This window comes from Momordica charantia (genome assembly GCF_013281855.1).
Source record: "Momordica charantia cultivar OHB3-1 chromosome 3 unlocalized genomic scaffold, Mcharantia_2.0 BLBB01000003.1, whole genome shotgun sequence".
NCBI classification, from domain to species: domain Eukaryota; kingdom Viridiplantae; phylum Streptophyta; class Magnoliopsida; order Cucurbitales; family Cucurbitaceae; genus Momordica; species Momordica charantia.
This window is the reverse complement of record NW_028275161.1, coordinates 15,767,325-15,792,325: the sequence shown is the minus strand read 5'-3', so window position 1 is coordinate 15,792,325 and position 25,001 is coordinate 15,767,325. Positions and strand designations below refer to the sequence as shown.

General features: G+C 31.8%; 1 protein-coding gene across 2 annotated transcripts; it reads left to right on the top strand.

Annotated features, from left to right (window-relative positions):
• Window positions 1–8,610: 8,610 nt before the first annotated feature.
• Window positions 8,611–18,845, top strand: NAT12 (nucleobase-ascorbate transporter 12). 2 transcript variants are annotated; one of them, XM_088121775.1, is made up of 11 exons: window positions 8,611–9,328; window positions 9,472–9,569; window positions 9,650–9,820; window positions 10,553–10,653; window positions 10,808–10,943; window positions 11,112–11,162; window positions 11,289–11,576; window positions 15,435–15,669; window positions 16,866–17,152; window positions 18,029–18,097; window positions 18,194–18,332. In XM_088121775.1, the coding sequence occupies exons 1-10, from the start codon at window positions 8,827–8,829 to the stop codon at window positions 18,050–18,052; spliced, it is 1,893 nt and encodes a 630-aa protein (XP_087977901.1). In that variant the 5' UTR covers window positions 8,611–8,826; the 3' UTR covers window positions 18,053–18,097; window positions 18,194–18,332. The 2 variants fall into 2 exon arrangements, with proteins under 2 accessions (XP_087977901.1, XP_022152915.1); XM_022297223.2 differs by lacking the exon at window positions 18,029–18,097 and having other exon boundaries at window positions 8,612–9,328; window positions 18,194–18,845.
• The last annotated feature ends 6,156 nt before the right edge of the window (window positions 18,846–25,001 follow it).

Below are 25,001 nucleotides of genomic sequence, written 5' to 3'. Positions count from 1 at the left end.
TTTTACCCTTTATTTGGCATAGTTTTTGCATTCCTTAAAAATACATTTAAACTCTTAGTCAAAATAGAAAAACAAAAACAAATTTTAAAAAACTACCTTTTCTAGTTTTCAAAATTTACTTAAATTTAGAACTTTTCCACTTTCATTTTCTAAGTTTTTTTAGTACAATAAGTAAGAGTGGAAGATTTAAACTCATGACATTTAGAAATATATGTCAATTACCGTTGAACTAAGCTCGGGTTAGTTTTTATTCTCTAAATTTCTCTACCAACCTTACTAAATATTAAGTATCATGTCAATTGTAAGTTTATATTATTATCCAATTTTAACTTTCATGTACAGAAGAGGTATAATAATTAAAAAATATACATTAAAATATAAGTAACTAAATTGAAAAAAAAAACTAAAGTATTCCGGGCTAATATTTTGTTTATTTTGAAAAATGATATACGTTAAAAGAAGGAATATTTTAATAAATAATCAAAGTGCAATTTAATAAAAATATGGTACTTCCTCTTTAAGGTGATGACAAAAATTACAATCGATATTCAATAAAATTTAAAAAATGTTAAAAAGGGAATTACGATTTGTTTTAACTTTTAAGAACAAAACTTGCCTTTTTACTAATTTCTAATTTGCAATTGGATCCCTCGCCTCAACGGCTTTTTTTTTTTTTTAATAATGTTTTATTAAAAACTTATTTTGAAAATAATGCTGGTTTAAATAAAATTAAATAAAAAATGTGTTTTTTCAAACTTATTCAAAAAATAATACTTTTAAAATTATTCTGCCACAGATGTGTTTCTTCAAGAGACGACCATGTCATTGTCAGCACTTGGTCGTTAAGAAATGATCATAAGACGTGGCGCTTTGTGACACCTTATTAGTGCCACATCTGATTTTTTTTTTTAAATTAATAGATGGTCGTCTGTTGAAGAGATGACTATCTATTGACATACATTTGTGGTCGCTTCTTGAAGAGACGACTAACTGGATGTTAATTTTTAGAAAGAAAATAAAATATTAGATTGTATTAGAAAGAAAATAAAATATTATGTTGTATTAAATATTATGCAGTAAATTTTATAGCAAGATAAATTTTAGTGGGGTAGGTGGTGCACCCTTGTATCATATCCATATGGGTTCAAGTTGGAATTCATGCAATTTTTTCTTTTTTAAACCATTAATAATATATAAAAGAAAAAAGAAACAACATTTAATCCCATCTCGAACTCGTGAAAGCAAGAATGAAGAGTTAGCATCTCATCTACTGCTACCAACAACAATGTTATATTTAAAACCACTGAATGATATTTAATATATAATAATATTTTTTTCAAGAGATGGTCGTAAAAAAATCAGACGTGGCACCAAGAAAGCGACACGTCTTATGGTCGTCCCTTGAAGAGATGACAAGTGCTTACCATTAGGGATGACAAAAAAACTCTGGGATTCGATCCCCGCAGATACCCGACCCGAGTGCTTACCATTAGGGATGACAAAAAAATCAATGGGATCCGATCTCCACGGGTACCCGACTCGATTGGGTCAGGGAATCCCCCGTTTAATCGGGGACGGGGGAGGATTCCCCGCCCCGTCCCCACCCCGTTTAATATTTTATTACTTTTTCTAATTTTGTATATAATAATATTAATATATATTAATTTTATAACTACTTTTTATTAAAAAAAAACTCAAGCTAATATTTCATTTAGCCACTTTTTATTCCCTTGTTATACAAGTAATAACAAAAATTAATTATAAAAATTAAAAATTAAAAAAAAATATTTTTCTAATGGGGACGGGTTCCCAACGGGGCAGAGATGGGGATTGCCCCTATATTTTTAAATTCGTAACTATTTCAGTGTCTAAACTTTATTATATATATTGATTGTAATAATTTAGTATTGTCGTGAAAAATCCAGCACAAATAAAGTATCGACTTTTATTATGTAACGATTTAATCCATGTAATTTATAAACATATCTGGTCTCTTTTTTTAAGTATAATATGTGGGTGGATGCAGCAGAAATTGCTTATCGTAAGTGTACGGGTCAAGCTTTAATAAAGTGGTAAGTCAAATACCGATATCGTCCTCTGGATTGGGTTTCTATGTCACTCAAGTACCACAGATACAAACGCTCAATTTTATTTAGATAATCAAAATCAAATTGGAGAATGTAATCAAAGGAAATAAACATGCAATAACAAAGATAAAAACAATTGGGAGAAAAGTTTTAGGGAATTGATTTCACCTATTGAATCTATGAACCAACTACTTAATTAGTCAAAATTGAATGAATTATTAATTCTATAAGCCAAGAACTCTCAAATCTCAACTGCCTCCCCCGAGCGCAAGCTAATTCTCCATAGCAATTATGAAACCAATATCCTTATCTAGTTTTAATAACAAGTAAAGGCTTTATTGAACAAGTCTTTTAACGACCTCTAAAGAACTTCTAAATCTCCCGACCTTAAAACCCTAGTTATGCATATCAGTTTTAACTATAAACCACCTCTCTCCAGCATAAGATTTCAAGTCTAAAATCAATCAATCTATGACCAGTAGATTCAAGGCATTAAGCATAGAGAAACATAAGTAGAACATTCATAAACATTCAATCTAGAAAACTAAAGTATGAAGTTCAATGGCTACATCAATCCCTAAGATAAGAGGTTTAATTTCTCATTTCAATGGAAAATAATAAAATCACAATGAGAAGTCCATAACAAAACTAGAAAAACCAAGGGAAAAGAGAAGAAACTATGTTCCGCGTGTCAATCGTCCGTTTCCGAAGCGACCCCCATGATCCCGAGCCTTGAAAATCACTTTTCTAAGCTCTCAAATGGTCTCCTTACCCTCCAAATTCGCCAAAAAGGCAAACTACCAAAAAAAACCTCTCCCAAAACTCCTCCATCTCGACGGCTGCACAACCCTATTTTTCTAAAAAGTTGTCGTGGCAGGGCCATGGCGCTACACTATTCACAAAACGCAAAATTTAAACTTCGGAGCGTCGCGTCGCTCTAGGCCAATGTCGTGGTGCTATCTTCTCGGGTTTTTGGCTTCAAATCTTGTTGTTATTCCATCTTGGTCACTTTGATTCCGATTTTTCTCTCATTTTGACCCAAATAATTCTTGTTTCCTCCCGATACTTTATTCCTACAAAATATATCTTATGTGCTTAAATTTGTCATGAAGAAACGAAAACTAACAAATAATTTCAATATAAATCTCATGAAACGTAGCTCACAAAGTGTGCTATCAGTGGAAATTTCAAATCACAATCCTTTTTGTCGAAATGGGTGCCTCAACGAGTTGAGTTATACTCCGATTGGTACCACATTTGGTCTCTTGGTAGTTTATCATGTAGGTAAGAAACCTAATTACATATGGACAATATTTATCTGGTAAGGATTAAATCATTACAAATTTTAAAGTATAAAGATTAAATCGTTACCTATTAAAGTTGAATTAAATTATAACAAATTTTAGAATAACAAGATTAAATTATTATATATTAAAGTTAAGAGATTAAATTAATCAAAGTGTTACCTTTTAAAAAGATTAGCATGCAAAGTAGATTTCAAATTTAATTTGTAAAAAAATCCAACCTAATATAGCCTTTTATTATTTGGAACATGAATTTCATAATCCTTTTGGTGCATTAATGTTATTGTTCTAAAAAAACTGTTCCATGCCTTCTAACTTGATCATTTTCATTATCTGTTAAAAAGAAAAAGTTTTAGTTAAAATATTTGTGTGTTTGGTTAATTTTTTTAAACTTATTTTAATCACAAAATTGTTTGGTTGCACTGCCTCTAAAAATAATTCTAAAAAACTATATTATTATAAATTGATTTTCAGTTAATCGCTTCATAATTATTTTCTGTATAATCAACTTTAAAGTGATGGTTCAACAGATGATTATGAACCAATCTGATTATTGTAAAAATATTTTCTAATTATGAAAATACTCTAGATTTAATAATAAAAACACTTGTACCATTCCAAAATCATTAATCTAAACACACTCTAAATAGCACTAAAAAATGGTAGAGTTTGTTTAATTATTTTTTTGGTCTTTTTTTTCAAAATTTTATTTATAGACAATTTATTTGTTTTTTCATCTAACTCTCTTAATATATTTTTCAAATTACAGGTTGTAGCAGTGCTTTAAAAACTTGAAATGATAAAAGACAAAAAAAAGTAACTTTTAGAAAGTTCTGTTTTTCTACTTTTGAAATTTGACTGAGATTCAAAAATGGCTTTAAAAGAAGAAACATAAATAAATTAATTATAGTAAATAAAGCTTGTTTTATAAAGAAAAACTAATATGAGTATTTTTTGGTAGCATTGAATCTCAAAATTACGAAAATTATTTATGAAGACCATTTAAGAAATCATTTCCAACGCTTATATTTAAATATTATTAAAAAGATAAATCTAATAAAAATAAACGACTTTACACGTAGATGTTAAAAAATAAAAATAAAAATCTACGGTTCAATTTACCAATGTGGTGTTTATTGGAGTGACTTTGATAATCATGTACTTAAGAGATTATGATAAGGATAATTCTTATTTAAGAACTAAAAACTGTCACTTAGGGCATTACATGAAATCATATTTATAAGCATGTGAGTTTAATTTGAACGATAAAGGATATAAAAGACAATATCTCCTTAAATCATACAGTTTATAGAGTTGTGTGTTGTGAACGATAAAGAGGTGATCAATTGAATTGGCAACTTGATTAAAAGGTAGGAACGTGATACCATATTATAAGATGAAACCTCAAGTCAGATAGTCATACTCAAATAATATCGTATCTGGTTTGAAATTGAACGAAGTTGTGCTAAATAGACTAACACGGTAGTTGACATTTTAGCTCCTTCTAAGAATTTGATTGAGTCAATACATTATAAGCACACAAATTTTAACATTTCAAAATTGGTTTAAAAACTTATACTTCACTTATATGTATAAATATTAATTAAAAATGCCTTGTAGGGCCATTAGTTTTGAATAAAGGCGATTTAGAATAAGCATTTATTTATTTGTTAATTATTATTATTATTTCTTTTTTTGCAAAGTTGGATTTTCTTTTTTTCGTTTGCTCATGTGTTGCTATCAAAAATGACATTTGTGTAGATTCTTTTTCTGATGCATTTGATATCTAAAATTACATTTATAGGCTCTTCTTTCTATAACAGTGATTGGTTATTCCTTTTTTTTTTTCTCACACCAGATGGTGTCACTATCAAGCAAGCCAAGCTGAATATTATTGTCCTTTTATTTTTTTTCCCACTTATATAATTCTAATAAAAAAATTCAAAGTAATTAAACCTAAATTTTTAGGATCTGTTCGATAAAGTTTCTATTTCTTATTTCTCATTTCTTATTACGTGTTCCCTCTTTCTTCAATCTTGAATAATGTAACTACTTTCGATAACAGTTTATTGTTTCTTGTGTATTACATTTTTAGATTAAATAAAGTAAAAAAGTTTGTATGAATTTAGTTTTTCAAGTTAAATATTCAACTTTTTATGCATTTCAATAATAAAAAAAATTGATAAAATAATACTTTTGAAAGAAGGATGATTTTATTGTTTTGAAAATTTATATGCAAAAATATTTTTTATAAATTCAAAATGAGAAATATGAATAGTTACGAACCTCTATATTTCTCAAAACCAACCAAACTCACCTAGTGGATAAATTAGGAATACATAACCAAAAATAACAATTGGACTCGACAATGCGATTGCATTATAAGGTCGCAATTAAACTGATCGAACAAGTTCAAATTGACGTAATATAAAACCTATTAGTCGAAGAGTACTGTGGAGAGCAACAAAACGAAGAGCGTGCGAAGTTACCAAGGTTGTACCTGTATACCAACCTCCTACAGCAAAATAGGCACAAGGTGAGAGTAATATACCGGACCAACCTATAAAAATAAAACGAAAGATAGGCGAGACTCAAACACATGACCTCCCGCTCTGATACCATCTTAAGGATGAATAAACTGCCACTCAACCCAAAAGCTTAAGCTTAGAAGTTCAAATATGTGACACCCTACATTTGGGTTGGGTAAATTTAATTATTTACAAGCATATAAGAGATAAAAATATATAACTCATTCCTTAACCTTAGAAGTTCAAATATGTGACACCCTACATTTTATATTAAAAAAAGTTATAATTAATTATAAGAATAAGAAGATATGCAATATAATTTCTGTTTTGAGTGGTGAACAAATTAAAAAAAATATTAGATTAACAAATTGGTCTTCTAGACGTATTTCAATTAGTTTTTTATGGTTTTAAAATTTGGTCCCTATAGTTTGGTTAAATCTCATCAATCTTCACTGTGTTACCATATTGAATATGCATCGTATCTTTTTGTTTGTGTGACAATTAAAAGACATTTTTTATATGACTGATCATGGATTAGGATTCAAGAATAGGTAAAAATAGGGATAACAATGATTTATAGACGATTGGTGAAGTTAAACTAAATTACAGGGACCCAATTGATATTTCAAAATGGTAGGGACCAAGTTGCAAATAAAAATAAAAATATCCTTTATAAATTTCAAATTCCCACAATTGAGATTATTTGTTGATAACTTATGCAGGTGAAGTTATTGGTGAAATGTAAATTAATTAATTTTAGGGGGCACTAGTGTTAATAAATGCGTGCGAGATTGACCCCAGAAGTTCATTTATTTAATATTTTTTGTACGGTTTGTTCACAAGACAATAAATTAGCCTCCGGTGTCACTTTCATTTTTCTAAAAATATTATTTTCATCTTTATATTTTTAGATTTCATTTATTTTAATTTCTATTCTTCATTTTAATTACTATATTTTAACCTTTTTTTTCACCTTAGTTCGTATAATTTTAAAATGACGATTTTAATATTTATATTTTTAAAAAGTGATAATTTTAATCGCTATTTAAAATTTTTTAACACAAATTCTAATAAAAGACATGATCGTGTTGAAGTTATGATAAATGAGAAAGGATTAAAACTGTCATTTTTAAAATAACATGGACTAGAATGTATTAAAATTATAGATATCAAAATGTGTCAAAATGCTGTAACAAAATAATAATTAAACATTTTTTTAGTATTTATTTCATTTACTTTCAATTTGGTGACATTTTAAAATTTTGATTTTTTGAATCGATTTGAGTTAAAGTATATATCATCGATCCGTCACAAATTTGAATCCCTACAAATTACAATGCATGTGAAAATATTATTTAAAAATCCTTAAACGGTCCTTTGATAATATGTAATAAACATGATACTAATCAAAGTCTAACATTCAATTCAACCAAATATAAGGTTCGGATAAAACTAACTTATTCTTTCCTCAGGAACAAAATTTGGAATATTTCTAAAATTTGTTTGAACTAAAAATGTTGGAATTAAAACGTGATTTAAATAAAAAAAATTAAAGACAGGATTTGATTTTGAATACAGTTATAAGAATTAGAGCAGAGAATAAGAGGAAAAAAAAATTGATATATAATTAATTTATACATTTTCTTTTTAATAATTAGAGATAAATAATGAAATCTAAAACGCTATCCAGAAAAGAAGCCGTCTGACTCTCTGTCACTGAGAGTCTGACATTTTTGTAAACCTCGAAAAATAGCTTTCCATAAAATAAATCGAAATTAATTTAAAAAGGGAATTTATTTTATATAAAAAATGTTTGAATTCTACTTTTTTCTGTCAATTTTAGTTTTGTTTATTTTATATTGATTTTAAATTTAAGAAAATGTTTATTTTAACACAGTCAATAATTAAGGTATCTACTATGTGGGGTTAGAGGGTTGTCATTTTGCTTTCAAAATGTTTTTTTTTTTTTGAAAATTTCAAAACGCTTTTAATGACACGACATTTAATAAATTTATGGATATATTGTCATAATTTTGTAGTAAATAATCTTCCTATGACATAGAATCTGTTTTAGAAACTTACAAACGATATCCAAACGATCACTTTTATTAAAATATATAAATCAAAATAGAAAAGTAATTACAACACATCAACTATCAGGATCAATAAAACTTCTTATAGCTTTTGATAAGACATTTTTAATGACTACAAAATTTAGTAAATTTCATAGAGCAGTGAAAACATCAAACAACCCATTAAAAATACATCATATAAAAACAGAAGGTAAGAACTCATGCATCCTCATACGCACTTAAGTATCATAAAAATACATAGATTAAAATGAACAAAAATAAAATAAATAAAGCTCAAATACAGGTTCATGTACTCTCAAAACGTCTATTTCAATTCATATACTTTTTACTTTTGTTCACTTCAGTTCATATGCTTTTGAAATATCCGTTTTGATTTCTATACTCTTAAAAAGTGATAATTTTGTTAGTTTTCGTGTCATTTGAGTCACAATTCTAGCATGACAACAAACTAACCGATTTTCTTAGAAATATAATCATAAATTTGGATAAAATATTATACGACTAAAACGGAAAGGATGGAGACTAAAATATTATTTAAATTTGAAAAAAAAAAAAGAAAAAGAACGCGGTTTTAAGGCGTCCACCGCTTCCTGAGTTGTCTCTCTTTGGCGTTTCCTTCGCTCTCTCCCACTCATTCTCTCTCGCTCTGCACTCACTCACACACACTTCATTCTCTCTATCTAACCTCTGAGGAGTGAGAGAGAGCTCCATTGATTCTGCTCTGCAAGCTCTACACAGTGCCCTAGCCACTCCCGGAGCTCCGATCTGCTCTGCATTCAGCTATGTCACTCTAATTCCCTCTCACTTTCACTAAATGTCTACCTCCGACCCCAAAACCCGTCTCCGTCCGGGCCCTTGGCCGCCCGCTCCGGATTCTTCCTCAATGCCGCCTGCTTCTTGGGCCAAGCGCACCGGCTTCCGCCCCAAGTTCTCCGGCGAGACCAATGCCACCGACTCCGGCCAGGTGGCTCTTCCTTCGAGGCCCAAGGCTACCCCCGATGCCCACCCGGATCTTGAAGCCGGACGCCTCCGGGGGAGCTCTGCTGCCAATGGGGAGCCCGAGAAAGAGAAGGAGAAGGATCAGACGGTGAAGAGGAGGAGGGATTCTGATGGGTTGCCCAAGGGTTCTGGACAGGGACAGAATGGACAAGCTTTGCCTCCTCCTCCCGACGCGGCGCCGGCGCAACAACAACCCAGACGGCCGCCCAGAAATGAGGATGTGGTTGATGTTCTGCCGCAGACTGGTGGTGATGATGATGGATTTGTGGCTAGACACTCGCACATGAAGTACGAGCTTAGAGATACACCTGGTCTTGGTGAGTTCCACTGTTTTAACGGATATAAGAACACTAAGAACCAGCACTCTATTAGTTATTATATTCTAGATTTTGTAATTGATAAGTTTCGGAATTGGAGGTCATGGCTGATATGGTTCTATTTGTTGGTCCCGAAATTTCAGTCCCGATTGGTCTATATGGGTTCCAGCATTATATTTCGATGTTGGGTTCGTTGGTTCTTATTCCGCTTGTTATAGTTCCTGCCATGGGTGGCACTTACGTAAGTAGATTAAAGTTACTTGTTTGAAGCTTTTTCATCATTTTTAGTGCGATGGTCTGATTGAAGTTAGTGGCTTATAGGAAGATACTTCAAATGTCGTATCGACAGTGCTCTTCGTGTCCGGCATAACCACCCTTTTGCATACGTCGTTCGGCTCAAGATTACCGTTGATACAGGGTCCATCGTTTGTTTTCCTGGCTCCAGCATTGGCAATTATCAATTCCCCAGAGTTTCAAGGACTTAACGGGAACGTATGCTTCTCTTCTGCTCTGTTTTCTTAATGCAGTTTTGAGTATGGAAATTAGCAACTCCTGCATTCTGTATCATGGTTTTTCTCTGCCAAAAGGATGTGATTTAATTTTTCAATTTTCTGCCGCATTCTATTCCTTTCAATTCTATTTTTTTATTTTTGCTTCATAGTACTCAATACGTATATTATACTTCAGTGACAGCCTTTAATGATGGCTGATGGCTATATAAGCATGCAGTTCACTAGTTCTCTGGCCAGTTCTGAACTTTAGTCTGAAATATTAGAATATCATTAGTCATAACTCATAACTATAATCTACTTTTTGTCCTCCATTTTGATATATTGTCATTTGTCATTGCAATGTGAAGAGATTGGTTGTTTTAAGGAAGAGTAGTTTGGACCAGAACCTTAATCATGGACAAAGTAATTAAAAATCCCAGCTTCCTACTTTACTTATTTTCAATGGCTATGAATGTAACATCTTAATCATTGAGCAAGCTAAATAATGATACTTCTTGATGGCGAGAATAGATATCTGCAATGATCTTTTATTGAGTTTTTCATTGGAAGATATGCGTGATTGAGTAACTTTTTTCATCTGGAATACTTTTACATCAATCTCCCAATCTACTTCATCTTTTTACATGCCATAAATTCACGAAATCCCTAATTTAAGTGCTTTTATACCATATTGAATCTTATAAGATGTCGTATTGTGTATTAATGCTTACAGAATTTTAAGCATATAATGAAGGAGTTACAAGGTGCAATTATCATAGCTTCAGCTTTTCAAGCAATACTTGGATATAGCGGATTGATGTCGGTAATTTTGAGGTATGGAATTGCTGACTTCTAACATCTTTCTGTTTCTTGATTAACTTCTTTTCATTTATGGTGACAAGGAAGACTTCTGTTACTTATACAGTACTCGGACTTGTATTTTGCTCATAGACTAATAAGTAATACGTAATTGGTTTATCTTTTTCAGGTTGATCCATCCTGTAGTTGTGGCCCCAACTATTGCTGCTGTTGGACTTTCCTTTTATAGTTATGGTTTTCCACTAGTTGGTGCCTGTCTTGAGATTGGCGTCGTGCAGATACTGTTGGTTATTATATTTTCTCTTGTATGTTCATCTATATAGTCTTTTTCTTGGAACCATATTTTATCATTTCAAAAAAAAAAAAAAAAAAGAAAAAATTAGTGACCTAAATTATGCAAGATTAGTTGTCCTGTCACTATTTCCAGTCAAATTTCAAACAAATTACTAACACTATTTTCATGAATTCCTCAGTATCTCCGGAAGATATCTATTCTTGGCCATCGGATATTTTTAATTTACGCTGTAAGTGAGGAGTTGCAATATTATGGCATTTTTGACTTTTGAAACTGCTAGTTTCCTGATACATCGTCTTTAAGGTTGTATTTTAACATGCATGGGGTTAACTATGATCTTATAATTCATTGCCAGGTTCCACTGGGAATTGTTATCACATGGGCGTTGGCTTTTTTGCTGACTGAAGCTGGAGTTTATAGTTATAAAGGTTGTGATACAAATGTGCCTGCCTCAAATATAATATCTGACCACTGCAGAAAGCATGTTTCAAGGATGAAGCATTGTAGAGTTGATACTTCTCATGCACTAAACTCTTCACCATGGTTTAGGTTTCCATATCCATTACAGTGGGGTACTCCCGTCTTCCACTGGAAAACAGCGATTGTTATGTGTGTTGTGTCTGTTATCTCATCTGTGGATTCGGTTAGTAGTCTCTTGTATCTAGTCTTCCTGTATTTCTTTGATCTTCATTGTTCTGACAATCTTTTTATTGTTGCATTTCTCTTTGCTAAGATATGCATATGTAGATATATATGCATACATGCTCATGTTATGTGATAAAAAACGTGACTTTGTAAGTGTCTAAAGTTTGTAGAAGGAAAAGTAATGCCCATTTCTCCATATTAGGTAGGAAGTAACTAAAGTATAAATGGGCATGAAGAGTTTACTTTCATGATTCTATTCCCCATGCTAACATTAGTAGGATTGTTACAATAAGAAGTGATGATAAAGGGGGAAAAAGATCTTGGTTGAAGAGGTCAATCGTAAGGATTTTTCTTTGTTTTGTTTTGTTTTTTATGTTTGAGAGTCAACTTTCATTAAGGTAACTGAAAGTACAAAAGAGTCCAAGACAGAATAAAGTACAACAACAGAATCACAAAGAGCGGTTTGTTGTCACGAACAAAAGTCATAAAAAAAAAATTTGTTGTAAATGCCCAACTAGACTCCAAATCTCTTCCCAAGACCCTCATGCACCCTTCAAGATGCTCTGATTTCTTTTTAACCAGATGTTCCAAGCGAGATTGGAAAGAATATTGCTGGCTAGATGAGCCAACTTCAATTATGAAAGAAGGATGAACAAGTACTCCTCCGTCATGTTCCAACAACTTTTGCTCGTAGCCAAAATGATGCCAAAACTCTCGAGAAACCTCTTCCAAACCTTCATATCAGAAGTGGCATCTCCATAAAATATGATCACATCTTCAACATGCTTTTGCATGCAATGCACCTTTGAAGTCTTAGAACAAATAATGAAGATCTCTGAATGAAGGTCCATGGTTCCACTGTGTTGATCCTTGAGGCTACCAATGAAGAGAAAAAAATGGATTTTCTTAGTGATTTTAGCTTTCCAAAACTTAGTTTAGAACATGGAAGTTGAATGGAGAGGCTACCTAATTAAATAGGTGAAGAGAAAGATTTACAAGAGAAACAAACTGAAGGCGTGGATAATTGCTAGAGTTTGGGGAAAGACAAACATTACGTAATGGGATCAATGACGTGGATAAATCCTAGGTTTCCTCCTGTTCTAACTATGTTTCCTAGAATGGAAGTTATGGAACGATGGAGAGAAAGGCAGTATTGCGAAGCAAAATTGTTTTTGTGAAAGCATCTTTTTGAAGAGGGGTTGTAGAGGCATGGAGAGAGGTTATGGAAGGAATCATTAGTAATCCAATGATCTTAGAAACAACTACGACACTCATTTTCTGCAAAGAACTTGATAAAATGACTAAATTGCAGAAGATAGAAATATAGCTTTCTTTTCTTTATTTTTTTGGATAAGAAGTGATACTGCTATATTATAAACAAAAGGGGCACTAAAACATCTTAAGGGCAGGGGTAGAAGTATAGCTTTCCAAGTACTCTTGAACGTGCCTAGTTCACCTACCATAGAAATGGCTGTACTTGTTTGCAATAATCTTATGGCACGAGGTGCAGATTCTAAAGTGAAGCATGGCAGCCACTTAGGAGAGCAAAATTCTTACTCTCCTAATTCCTGATGCCCGACCTGTACTCATTGGAAAATGACCTCCCATCTGACAAACCTCCCATCTAACTATATGAGACAAACCTCCCTCTTCAACTCTCTCCTGCGAAAAGTTCCTCATGACGACTTTTCTACCTTAGGATACACTAATGGGTGGATCCTAAACAAAGAAAGAAAACAGCGTGGATCTTTCTAAGGACTTATTGGATAAATGTAAGCCTTCAGCCCTGAGGGAAAAGACCTTTTTCTAGGTAGATAAATGCTTTTGAACTCTCTACCACAGGGTCCCAAAATGAGTGAACCCTATGATTATGTCTTAGTGAAATCCCTAAATATATCATGGGCAACAAGGAAACCCCACAACAGTCCAAATGAGATCATCTCTCGAGCTTTCTTGAGTAACAATTAAGGGCAACCACATAACATTTTTCCTTATTGATCCTACAGCCAGAAATGGTCTAGAAAATATGCAAAATCTTGTTAAGGTTCACTAATGAATCTCCCTCTTAGAATAGGAGAAAATGTCATCATTAGCAAATTGTAAGCAAGTAATACTAACATTTATCCTTTCTAGGACCTTTATGTTAAGCCTCTATCCATGTCTTTAGACATAACATAAGTATACTAAGAAGATCCACCACCACCACAATAACAAAAGGAGATAGAGAATCGCCCTGACCGATCCCTCTCGTAGTAACTAGTAAGAATCTTGCTCCTAGGCTTACGGTTGACCAAGAAGGAGAAATCTTCTAAAGAAACAATTCCAAATCCATGTTCTCCAGTTAAAGCCGAGTCCTGTCTAAAATGCAGTAGCATGTTTCAATCTACATGACATGATCATAAATGTTTTCAAAATCAATCTAAAAAATGATCCCTACAATGGATCCTATAATCCTCAATCGCCTCGATGGATATAAAATCCTGATCTACTTTCTAGCTTCCAGCTAAAAATGCATCCTGATTTTTGGAAGTGATGCTAGGTGAATTTTTCCTTTTGAGAATTGACCTTACATAAGTCTCATTTGTAATTGGATATATCATTCCCTTTCTTACGAAAATCCTTAAGACTGTAAATAATTTCCTTGATAACCTCCCACATCTTCTGAAAAGGCCAAAGTGAGCCCATCAGGCCATGACCAAATTGCCCGGAATGCTGTTACTCTCACAATTGAACACCCTGCTACCCTTTGAACATGAGAGATTAGTTGATGGTAGGAAATGAATGTAAAGAACAATAAAAACTCAAAAAGGTTTAGTTGTTGGTAATGCTTCTTCCATACCGAGGAATGTAACGAGGTCAACCCATGGAAATGGTGATGATAAAACTAGCCAAAGAAATAATTCCAGGTTTAGGAGTGCGATCTGTGAAGAACTGTTAATGATTGTCCCTTGCTATTGCCAAGATTAATTCTTGTGGCAGAATTTAGAAGAGAAATACAGATTCCTCTCTATCTCATTGCTTTCATCATGTAAGAGAGAAGGAAAAGGCTAAGGCACCATTTCTTCAGCTGTTGTTTCGTAGTAAATTTTGGTGGTCCATTTTCCAAATTTTGTGGAAAATTTGGAAAGAAATATTATTTTACGATTATTGATTTGGAATTGCCTTGTCAATAAAACTGAGGTTTTATGGCTTCATTTTATCGAGGTAAGTTACTGGGAACAACGACTGGATTTTTTTTTTTATGGAAAGTGTGGCGGAGATATTTTGGTTGACTTGTTACCTTGGTTCTAAGTGAAGTTTTTTTCCAAGTGCCGTTTTAATTACTCTCTTTTGGTTAATGGAAATTGGATAGGTTTTCTTTAATTTCCCTTTGCTTGTAGGGGTGAAAGCATGCTGTTTTATATGTACACAGCTTTTATATATATATTTTTGATAATATTATTATTCTGTTTCTAATTTAAAAAGTATATTTATTGGTTTGGAAAATGAAGTAAGCAAAATGAACAAAAAGTTCTCATAGACCTAAAATTATCTGTACTTATGTGTTTAATAGGTCAAGAATAACAATAGTTTAGTGTTTTCCACTATGGTTTTTTTATTTTGCAAGTTCTGATGAATATATCATCAAATTTTTGTGAACAATGCTTGACAGCTTGGATTGTGGAACTATTTTTATTGAACACCATTCTTTTCCTTATTAATGCTATTTAGAACGTATGCTTGTATATCTCATAACATGAATGTTCATTACCCATTTTAATGTTTATATTTTTTCCCAGTTTCTTTTAATGTAACTTTTTTGTCAAATTCATTTAATTTATAAATTGTGACTCCAATTTATTCTTGAACCACTTAGGTTGGTTCGTATCATGCAGCTTCATTGTTGGTGGCTTCCAGACCCCCATCACCTGGTATTCTTAGTCGAGGAATTGGCCTGGAAGGTCTTTCTAGCATTTTGGCTGGTCTATGGGGTACAGGAACTGGGTCTACAACGCTTACTGAAAATGTTCATACTATTGCTGTAACAAAAATGGGAAGCCGCAGAGCAGTTGAATTGGGAGCATGCATTCTGATAGTGTTATCTCTTGTAGGTGAGTAAATTTGAATTGGGTGCATGCATTTTTATTTTTTGTATTAGGAGTAATTAGTAAATTTGAAAATTTAGGACTAGTTTTATCTGGATGTTAGAAACCTTCTTGGATTTTTTCGCACCAATATTATGTGCTTGATTTGTAGTTGTACTTTATAGAGTTATTTATTTTTCAGTTATTTATTTTTTCTCAAATGTAGGATTATATTGAAAATCATTGTTGAGCTTTGAATGAATTTTGTTGAGCTAGCTTAATCAAGCCGTGCCTGTTCTCTTCCTATTGTTATATCAGAATCAGTGTTGAAGAAACCATAATGAAGGGACCCATTGTGTTTGAAAATTCTGGCTCGACACGTTCACTCTTTGGATTTCGCCACCAAGAGGAACTTTAGCATTCAGGTGTTCATCACCAAGAGGATTTAGTTTATGGGTCGGTCGGAATTTAACACCGATGGGGTAATTTGCTAGTTTGGTAGAGTGTGGTGGTTATAAGTGGAGGCAGGTAGTGAGGGAGGGTAGGCACTTTTTAGAATTGTGTCAAGTTTGACTCGAGGGTAGGCATCTGGCTTGGCTTCTTTAAACCTGGGCTGCTGTCTTAGCGCGCTTGTACTTCTATTCATCACAAGTTAGTGGTGTCCCATGAGTGGTTACTATCACATTAGGACAGTTATGTTCTTATAGCTTCCCCAAGTCAATTTCTATGATAATGATAGCTTTGTTTTTTGGTCGAAGTTAATCCATATGTTCTGGCGCTTTCCCCCTAAATTGTTGTCACTGCTTTTAGAGTATTGGATACTACTAGACTCAAAATGGTTTATTTTCAAATAAGGAGACTCTAAGGACCAGGATCAATGAGGAATGACTGCCAAGTATGATGTGCCATAACTTTTTTCTTTCCTAGAGCAAGAAAAGGGTGATGCCAATTTTAGGTGCAAAAGAAATTGGTGATTAATTTTAGTCAGGAGGAAGGATCTCACTGTTTTAAATTTGATCCTGAGTTTCATGGTGTCATGATCCTCCAAAACTCGTCACTTTTTCTCATTTATAGAGGTAGAATAGGGGACATTTGTAGGCCATGATGTGTGTACTCTCGAAACTTGAATAATGACTTTAAATACTGGGTTACTATGATATGCTTGACCTCTGGTTTTGTTCCATTTTCAGTTTGATCTTTATAATAATAAATCGATCTCGCAGGTAAAGTTGGGGGCCTTATTGCTTCCATTCCTGACGTCATGGTTGCTGCTCTTCTTTGCTTCATGTGGGCAATGCTAACAGCACTAGGCTTGTCAAATCTTCGATATAGTGAAGCAGGAAGCTCTAGGAATATCATAATTGTTGGATTATCTTTATTTTTCTCACTCTCGATACCAGCCTACTTTCAACAGTACGGTATCTCCCCAGGCTCCAACTTGTCTGTTCCAAGTTATTTTCAGCCATATATTGTGGCTTCCCATGGACCTTTCAACAGTAAATCTGGAGGGGTATTTCTCTCTCACTCTCTCTCAATACCTCCATCTCTTTATGCTTTTGCAAATAGTTGAGACTATTAACTTTTGGTGCCAATATTGGGGTATACTATTTCTTTCTCCATCACAAAGCTCCAGTAATTTAATAGGTGATGGAAATTAATCATCTAGATCATTTCTTTAGCACCTTTCACATGTAAGTTTCAACTTTGCTTTCATTGACTATAATATTTAGGTTTAAATATTAGTTTGGTTTCTGTATTTTTTAGCTTTGCATCATTTTGGTCCCCGTACCTTTCAACTTGGTCCTTGTACCTTTGAAATGCTATTTTGGTCCTTGTAGTTTTTAAAAGATGACCATTTTGGTCTTGCTTTACAAGATTTTAACACAAGTTTTATATACAACAAAAATCCTTTTATATAAAGTTATAACTACATCTCAAGAAATTTACAAGATTTTAACACAAGTTTTATATACAACAAAAATCCTTTTATATAAAGTTATAACTACATCTCAAGAAATTTAGTGATCATAGTGTTTGTATGATTTATCATAGTGTCTAATTGTGATTGGAAAAAGTCATAAAAAAAAAGATAAAGGGAGCAAGATGGTCATTTTTAAAAAAGTATGGGGACCAAACTAGACATTTTACACGACTAAAATGGACCAAATCTAAAAGTACAGAGACCAAAATAGACATTTAAAAAGTACAGAGTCCAAAATAATATTTGAACTTAATATTTTATAATGGAAATGGAATATGAGATCTTAACAAACAAATGCAATTCTTTTCTTGTTCATCCTTGTTCATTTCCCCTTTCAACGTAACACTTCATGTTTCGGTTGTGTGGGTCTTTTTTTATTGATAAGAAATCAAACTTTTTATTCAGAAGAATGAAAAAAGAAGCATATAGAAAGGACATACAAAAAACAAAAGCCCATCCTTAGCGATAACACAGGTTGTGTCTGATTCGGTTGTGTGAGTTATGCTCCATCCTTAGCGAACATCTCAGTTTCATTTAGGTGGTGTCTGATTCTCCATTCTTGTTTTGCAGCTGAATTATGTTCTCAACACATTATTCTCATTACACATGGTGATCGCATTCTTGGTTGCCATAATCCTCGATAACACAGTGCCCGGCAGTCGACAGGAACGTGGTGTATATGTGTGGTCTGATCCCGAGACTGCAAGGAGGGAGCCTGCTGTTACCAAAGACTACGAGCTGCCATTCAGAGTCGGTCGACTTTTCAGATGGGTGAAATGGGTTGGATTCTAAAAGATCAGATATTCGAAATTTGTATCAGCAAATTATTGTTACATATCGGTTGCCATGCGCATAGCAACACAATGGTGGTGGTGTGGTTCTGCAATCTGATTCCGAATGTAAGTCCCCTACTGGCCTCTTCACATAGTCTATAGTTGTGTTCGGGGTTCACGGGGTGTATTTTGTTACACGAAACACATTAGCGGAATAGGCCTGTTTAATAGGAGATACCTGTGTACATTTTTTGAGGATCCAGAGTGATCTGGCTGTGTTGTAATTTAGATTATAAAATGATGTATGTACTAGTTCTGAGTCACTGAAAAATTGTCCACAGACTAGACTGGATTTTCATGCCATTTTGTGCAAGTTTTGGGAGTCCATCCAGGTCAGGTCATGTATATTTTCTCTTCTTCCCATTTATTTAATTAGCTTTCTTTCTTTCTTTCTTTCTTTAGGGATTTCCAGTTTCAGTTCCCTATTATTTGTCAAAACTAAATATTATGGTTGACCAGGACTTCAATCTTAGATTATCTCATCAGTTATTGTTTCAAACTGTTCGGATCTTGTCAATGTTTTTTGATTCTTACTCATTTTGAGCCCTCTCGAATTGACAAGGGGGAGATTTTCCCAATTCCATAAACTTTGACCTAAAACTCGAACATGAATTCAGTGGTAATTGACATGAATTTAGCTCAGTGATAATTGACAGTTGTATCTGATCAAGTGGTCATGAGTTTGAATTCCTGTCTCCAAAGAAAAAGAAAAAACTTTGACATGAAATCATATTTTTTCATTGGTACTGAGTCGACGATGTTTGGACGGTTTGAACTATACTCGTCGATTCGTTTCGTTTGGTTTTGGGTTGGATATGTTTTGGTGGTTGGTTTAGTCGATTCGTGTAATAGAAGAAAAAGACGTCTACTACCCTGGTAGAAAATGACATGTATACCCTTGGTAGGAAATGGTAGACCAAAATTTGATTGGATGATTGTGTGACGTTGCAATAGGAGAAACGGTCAAGGGTGAGTCGCTTAAAAGGACCAAACCAACTCCATAGCCAACAAAGACCCTTCTCATAATGCACGTGTTATTTGTTTCATTAAAATATGTTTTCACTCTTTTGACTTTTGACTATGCAACTTTTCATTTTTTATTATTTGATATTGGGTCCTTAGCGTTAAAAAAATGCAATAATTTAGTCACTGTATTTTAAAAATTCAATGCTCGAGTTTCCTATTCCCAAAATCTTATTTCTTTTGTAAAGTTATGAATAAAATTTAGGTACTTATTGAAAAGAAAATCTATTATCGTTTCCCTTAGAGGACCTGACTTTTTCATACATGGAAGTTTGTGTTTAGTTTTAACACGGAGAGTTCATGAGTGCAATTTTTTTCACTTGCATAATTTTGGAGGTTTAATTTTTACACAAAAAAAAAACAGGTTCATGAGTGTAGTTGTATCGGTTTAGAGTGGTTTGTGCAATTTTTCCGTACAAAAATATAACAATTTTATCCTTATATTTACAAAAATGCAAAATTGAGGTCCTAATCCTATTGTACTTGAGTCATTCCAATCAATCTTTGAATGTTTTATCTCTTTGTTCATTTTTCATGCATAAATTTGTTTTCATATATGTTTATGGGAGTAGACTAAATTACTACGCAAAAATATGAAGACAAAAATGTTAACTTTTTGAATTATCACTAATATTATTTTTAGCCTTGGAAGATAATTTAAACCAATTTGAGCGGAATTTAAGACAAATATTTCATATTAAATCATCTTGAATTCGAATACTAAAAAGAATTTAACGTATTTAAAGATCAAAAAAGGGATAAAAAAATTAGACAGCCCATCTAATGGTTGTTGGATGAAAAATTATTTTTCTACTTCTCTTTTTGCTTTTTCTTTTGGAGTGTTCAGATTCCACCAACCAAATTTTGTGGTTTTTTTTTTTTTTTTAATTCAAGGGAAGCTTCAAAGGTAACATCAAACTCTCTAATATTGTAGAAAAATATATTTTCTTTCAAAAATGGTTTTAGAAAAAAAAAAAGAAAAATTCAAATTTTTATCCTTGAACTTAATAACGTTAATTAAAAAAAAATTAAATGAAACTTCATATGTGGATAAGCATATATTTTTTATTTTCTGCTGTCATATTCACCCACTACTATCACACGAAAAAAAAAGGTAAAAATCTTACCAAACATTGCTTTCGAAAAGCAAGCTCTGAAAAATCAATGCACGAATTAATCTCCCAACCAAATTTTCAGTGGTTACAAATGAAAGTCTAAATAGAAATATAAATCTTATCGGGAGTCTAAAATTCAGTACGATGAAATTGAAAGTTTAAATAAAAATTGACCCATTTTGCCAAGTTTGTTGACACAATAAATATAAATTTCTCAAAAAAAAAAAAAAAGAGAGACGAAAATATTGAATGAAATCGGCACCAAAGTTCAGGGACCAAAACTGATTAATATACTTTAGTTTTTTGGATAAGTAAATTAAAATCCGTAGAATTAAATAAAGCGCCCGGTTGAAATTACAAGATTACCCTTACACATAACAAAAGTGTGTTTGTATTTTTGACGATTACAAAACAATCACTTTCCCAATCAATTTCAAATTAAAATCACCAATCCATAGACCAACAAAACTTGACATTTTTCTCCTCATTTCAAATACCCTAATGTAATACACATGAATTTATGTAGAAACCCTAACCAAAAAGCCATTTTGAACACCACATTATTCTTTTGAGTTTTGTTACACATGTTTAGTGTGAATGGTGGAAGATTCTTTCTTTTTAGTTTGACAACTTAATTTTGAATCATAAAAACATTTCATTTTCTTCTTTATCCTCTTTGCTATTAAAGTTTATTGAAGTTACTCAAATAAACTTTTTCCAAATTATTAAGAAATTTCTTTACTTTAAATTCATATTTTCATCTTCGAACTTTCCTAGTTTAATGTTCTATTTTGCTGTTGACGTACTCCAAAACCTCTGAGTACGTCAACCACAATATTATAGTTATATAGTTCATATATATATATATATATATACATACACTAAAGATGTTAAACTTATCTAAATTTCTTTTCAAATCTTTTAATTTTGAAATTTTATGTTTTAGCTTATAAACCTATGCATACAAAAATTAATTAAGTTCTAAAAGTTAATGGTTTAACAAAAATATGAATTTACTCCCACCCCAACTAAATGAATAAAAATGTTAAATAATTTACAAAACATTAATAATCATATTCCAATTGATTTTCTAAGAAGCCAAGAACTAAAATAGAATCTATGTTTGAAAGTTTATGCATTAATCATGAAATAATCAAAGGAAAGTTTAAACTAATTTCTTCCCAATTCTTTCCTAAGCTCCATTTTAAAAAATATTATATATGAAAACAAGGGCAAAATGAAGAAGGTACGAGAGGAAAATTCTTCCTTTTTAGCGTGGTTCAAAAAGTATATATAAAATATAGAATTTACAGGGTTTTTGTCTACCAAATTTTAGAATCATTATTATTTTTTTTAGTAGAACATGTAAGAGTTGGAAGATTCGAACTCATAATCTCAGACAAGTGTTAATTATTGCTGAACTACGCTCGTATTAGTCCCAATTTTTTACGATTAAAAGATTATAGGAATAAAAGAAGTTATAAGGTAAAAGTTTTGCCTTGGAATGCATTTTGTCTTCTTTATAATTTCTTTTGACTCATCATCTTTTTTCTTTGGATGGGAAAGTTTTGGAATCTCAAAGGAAACTTTGTTACACTTTCTATGAACTTATATTTCAAACATTTCTTTCTTAACTTATTGGTATTGAGATTTCCTTGCTCAATGAAATGATTGAAAGTTAGTCAAATGACTTTCCTAAATTACTCATAAATTTCTTTCAAATTCTCTCCCAAGGTTACATTATGGTTTGATATTTTTTCTTTCAAAATGTTTTAAAATAAACACACATATATCATATATTTAGTGCTTATCTTTTCAGGACGACCCCTCTTAAAGAAAAAGGAAGTTATAGTCATACAAGCGACCACAATCTAGGTTTAGTCCATGCTACTATTTAAACATTTTCAAAATATTTATAGTCATATAAGTGACCATAATCTAGCTATATCTCCCTACATATTTTTCTAAAGTTTTCTTTTTTCTTTTTTAAAGATATTTTACTAGCTTATAATCAGATTCTACTGGCGTATATTCAATGTTGTACTATTTATACATTTTCAAAAGTATTTATTTTACACTATATGTGTTTCAAATTATGATATAATATTTTTTTTTTTATATTTGACTTGCTGGCAACGATTGATCGACTTATAAAATGTAGTCGAATATTCAAAAGTTAATTTCATTGAGTAAGTTGAATCTTTTCACCCATCCCTAGAAAGGAAAGATAACAACTCTTTTTTACGGAACTTAATTATTTCATACATTCTACATTTAACATTTCTTTTCCAAAGGCACAAATTTATGTGTGTTTTGAAAGTTAAGTGAAGATAGAGATAAGAGTTAAAGTGAAGAAAGAGTTGAAAAAGAGAGACTTAGATAGAAAGATAAATAATATGGTTTTGTTATTTAGTTGAAAATGCTCTTAATTGTCTAAAAAGAATTTATGTGTATTTTGAAAAATTTTTGTGAAAAACATGCGTGAGACTCGAGAGACTTTGGGAGAATCGAAAGATAGCGAAATCACTTTGAAAGAGAAAATTTCTTATACTATCGTACGATATTCTACTGTTATTTATTGTGTGCTACGTTAGTATCATTTGAAAATGATCGATGTAAGGTCCAACAACGTTTAATAATTATCAAATTGTATTGTGAATATTGACTTTTCCACTCATCATAATTGCTTATTCATCTTATAATTATTATTATTATAATAATAATAATAGTAGTAGTAGGAATTAAACTTTAATTTTTCAAAGGAGAAAGTAATCCAAAATTATGTAGGAATTAAACCTTCTCATAAAACTTGATGATTTTTTTAAGTAAAGTTGAAACAATAAATATAAATTTCTCAAAAGAAAAAAAAAATTAAAGAAAAAAAGAAAAGAAAAAAAAATTAAAGAAAAAAGAAAAATTAAAGACTAAAATAGATTGTTTGAAAGTTTAAGAATAAAAAATGAAATAGAATCAAAATTCTAGAGACTAAAGCGAGATCCACAAGGAATATACTTTAATTTATTTTTGGATAAATAAAATTAAAATCTAGGAACTTAAATAAAGCACCATTGAAATTACAAGATTACCCTTACACTTTACAAAATTGTGCATGTATTTTGACAATTACAAAACAATCACTATACCTATCAATTTCAAATTAACATCACCAATCCATAGACCAAAAAACTTGGCATTTTTCTCCTCATTTCAAATATTCTAATGTAATACACATGTTTTATAACAACTCATGAATTTATGTAATAAAACCCTAAGCAAAAATTCCTCAAAAAAAAAAAAAAAAAAAAAAGCCTAAGCAAAAAGCCATTTTTAACACCACAAACTTCAAACAATATAAGCATTCATTAATTCTTTTGAGTTTTCTTACCTGTTTTTTTTATTTATTTTGACAACTAAAATCCGAATTTTTAATGATAACACAATTTTTCCCTCTCCATATTCGACGCTCAAGTCAATAGAATTTGAGGTGTTCTCAAAACAACAATCAAATTCGCATACTTGTGTATATGGAGTATGTTTCTGTTTATATCATTGAAATGAAGAATTGGTCACTTAGTGTTCACTAAGCACGACGGCGAGAATCTAGGCGTGAGTCTTTTGGCAGTGGGCGAGCACTTGAAATGACTTACTCCATAACCCCTTGGCTCGACCCTTGATGAGGGTGAGGTTTGGGCGAGGTTTCAAAGCATGGCTTCTTGAACCAGAGCACAAATATTATTTAATTATTACTCCTGAGACGCTCAACAAACTCACGTGGCAAGAGTCAAGCTTGAGCACTGTTTAGTGTGACTAAGACTTTTCCTACTCAATCAGAGCCCACGTGTCCTATAGAGAGTAGTTTGCGTGTCCCTAAATTTTATCCCATAACACAATTCATAAAATTTAGTCCAATATTCAAATATTTCACTAAAAACGTTTAATCTTCTCACTCTCTTTTTTATGAAACTTATTGAACTATACATCAAAAAGAAGGTTGCATGAAACAGAAGTTCATTTCATTCTACATTTAGCTAATTTTCTCTTCCAAATGCACAAAGTTATGTTGTTTTGAAAGTTGAGTGAAGATAGAGAGAAAAGTAAAAGTGAAGAAAGAGTTAAAAAAGAGACTTAGATAGAAAGATAAATAATATAGTTTTGTTATATATATGTTCTTCCCAAGAAACAAATTTGAAGTATTTAGTTAAATTTATAAGCACCAAATAAAATTTGCAAAAGATGTTGTAAAAACATGCATGAGATAATTGAAAGGATAGTGAAAGTACTTGAAAATGTTTGATAGATTATAGGTTTCGTCTCTATTCATTAGTTATGAAGATCATCTTATCTAATCCAAGTTTTATTTGGTGAAGTGTTATGTCAGCCATGATTAATGAAAATAATTAAAAATAA

Excerpts from the sequence above, each read along its gene's own strand:
- NAT12 (XM_022297223.2), top strand. The coding sequence starts at position 8,827 with ATGTCTACCTCCGACCCCAAAACCCGTCTCCGTCCGGGCCCTTGGCCG. Across the intron at positions 9,570-9,649 it reads CTGCCATGGGTGGCACTTAC|GAAGATACTTCAAATGTCGT; the intron begins GTAAGTAGATTA and ends AGTGGCTTATAG. Across the intron at positions 11,577-15,434 it reads TTATCTCATCTGTGGATTCG|GTTGGTTCGTATCATGCAGC; the intron begins GTTAGTAGTCTC and ends TGAACCACTTAG.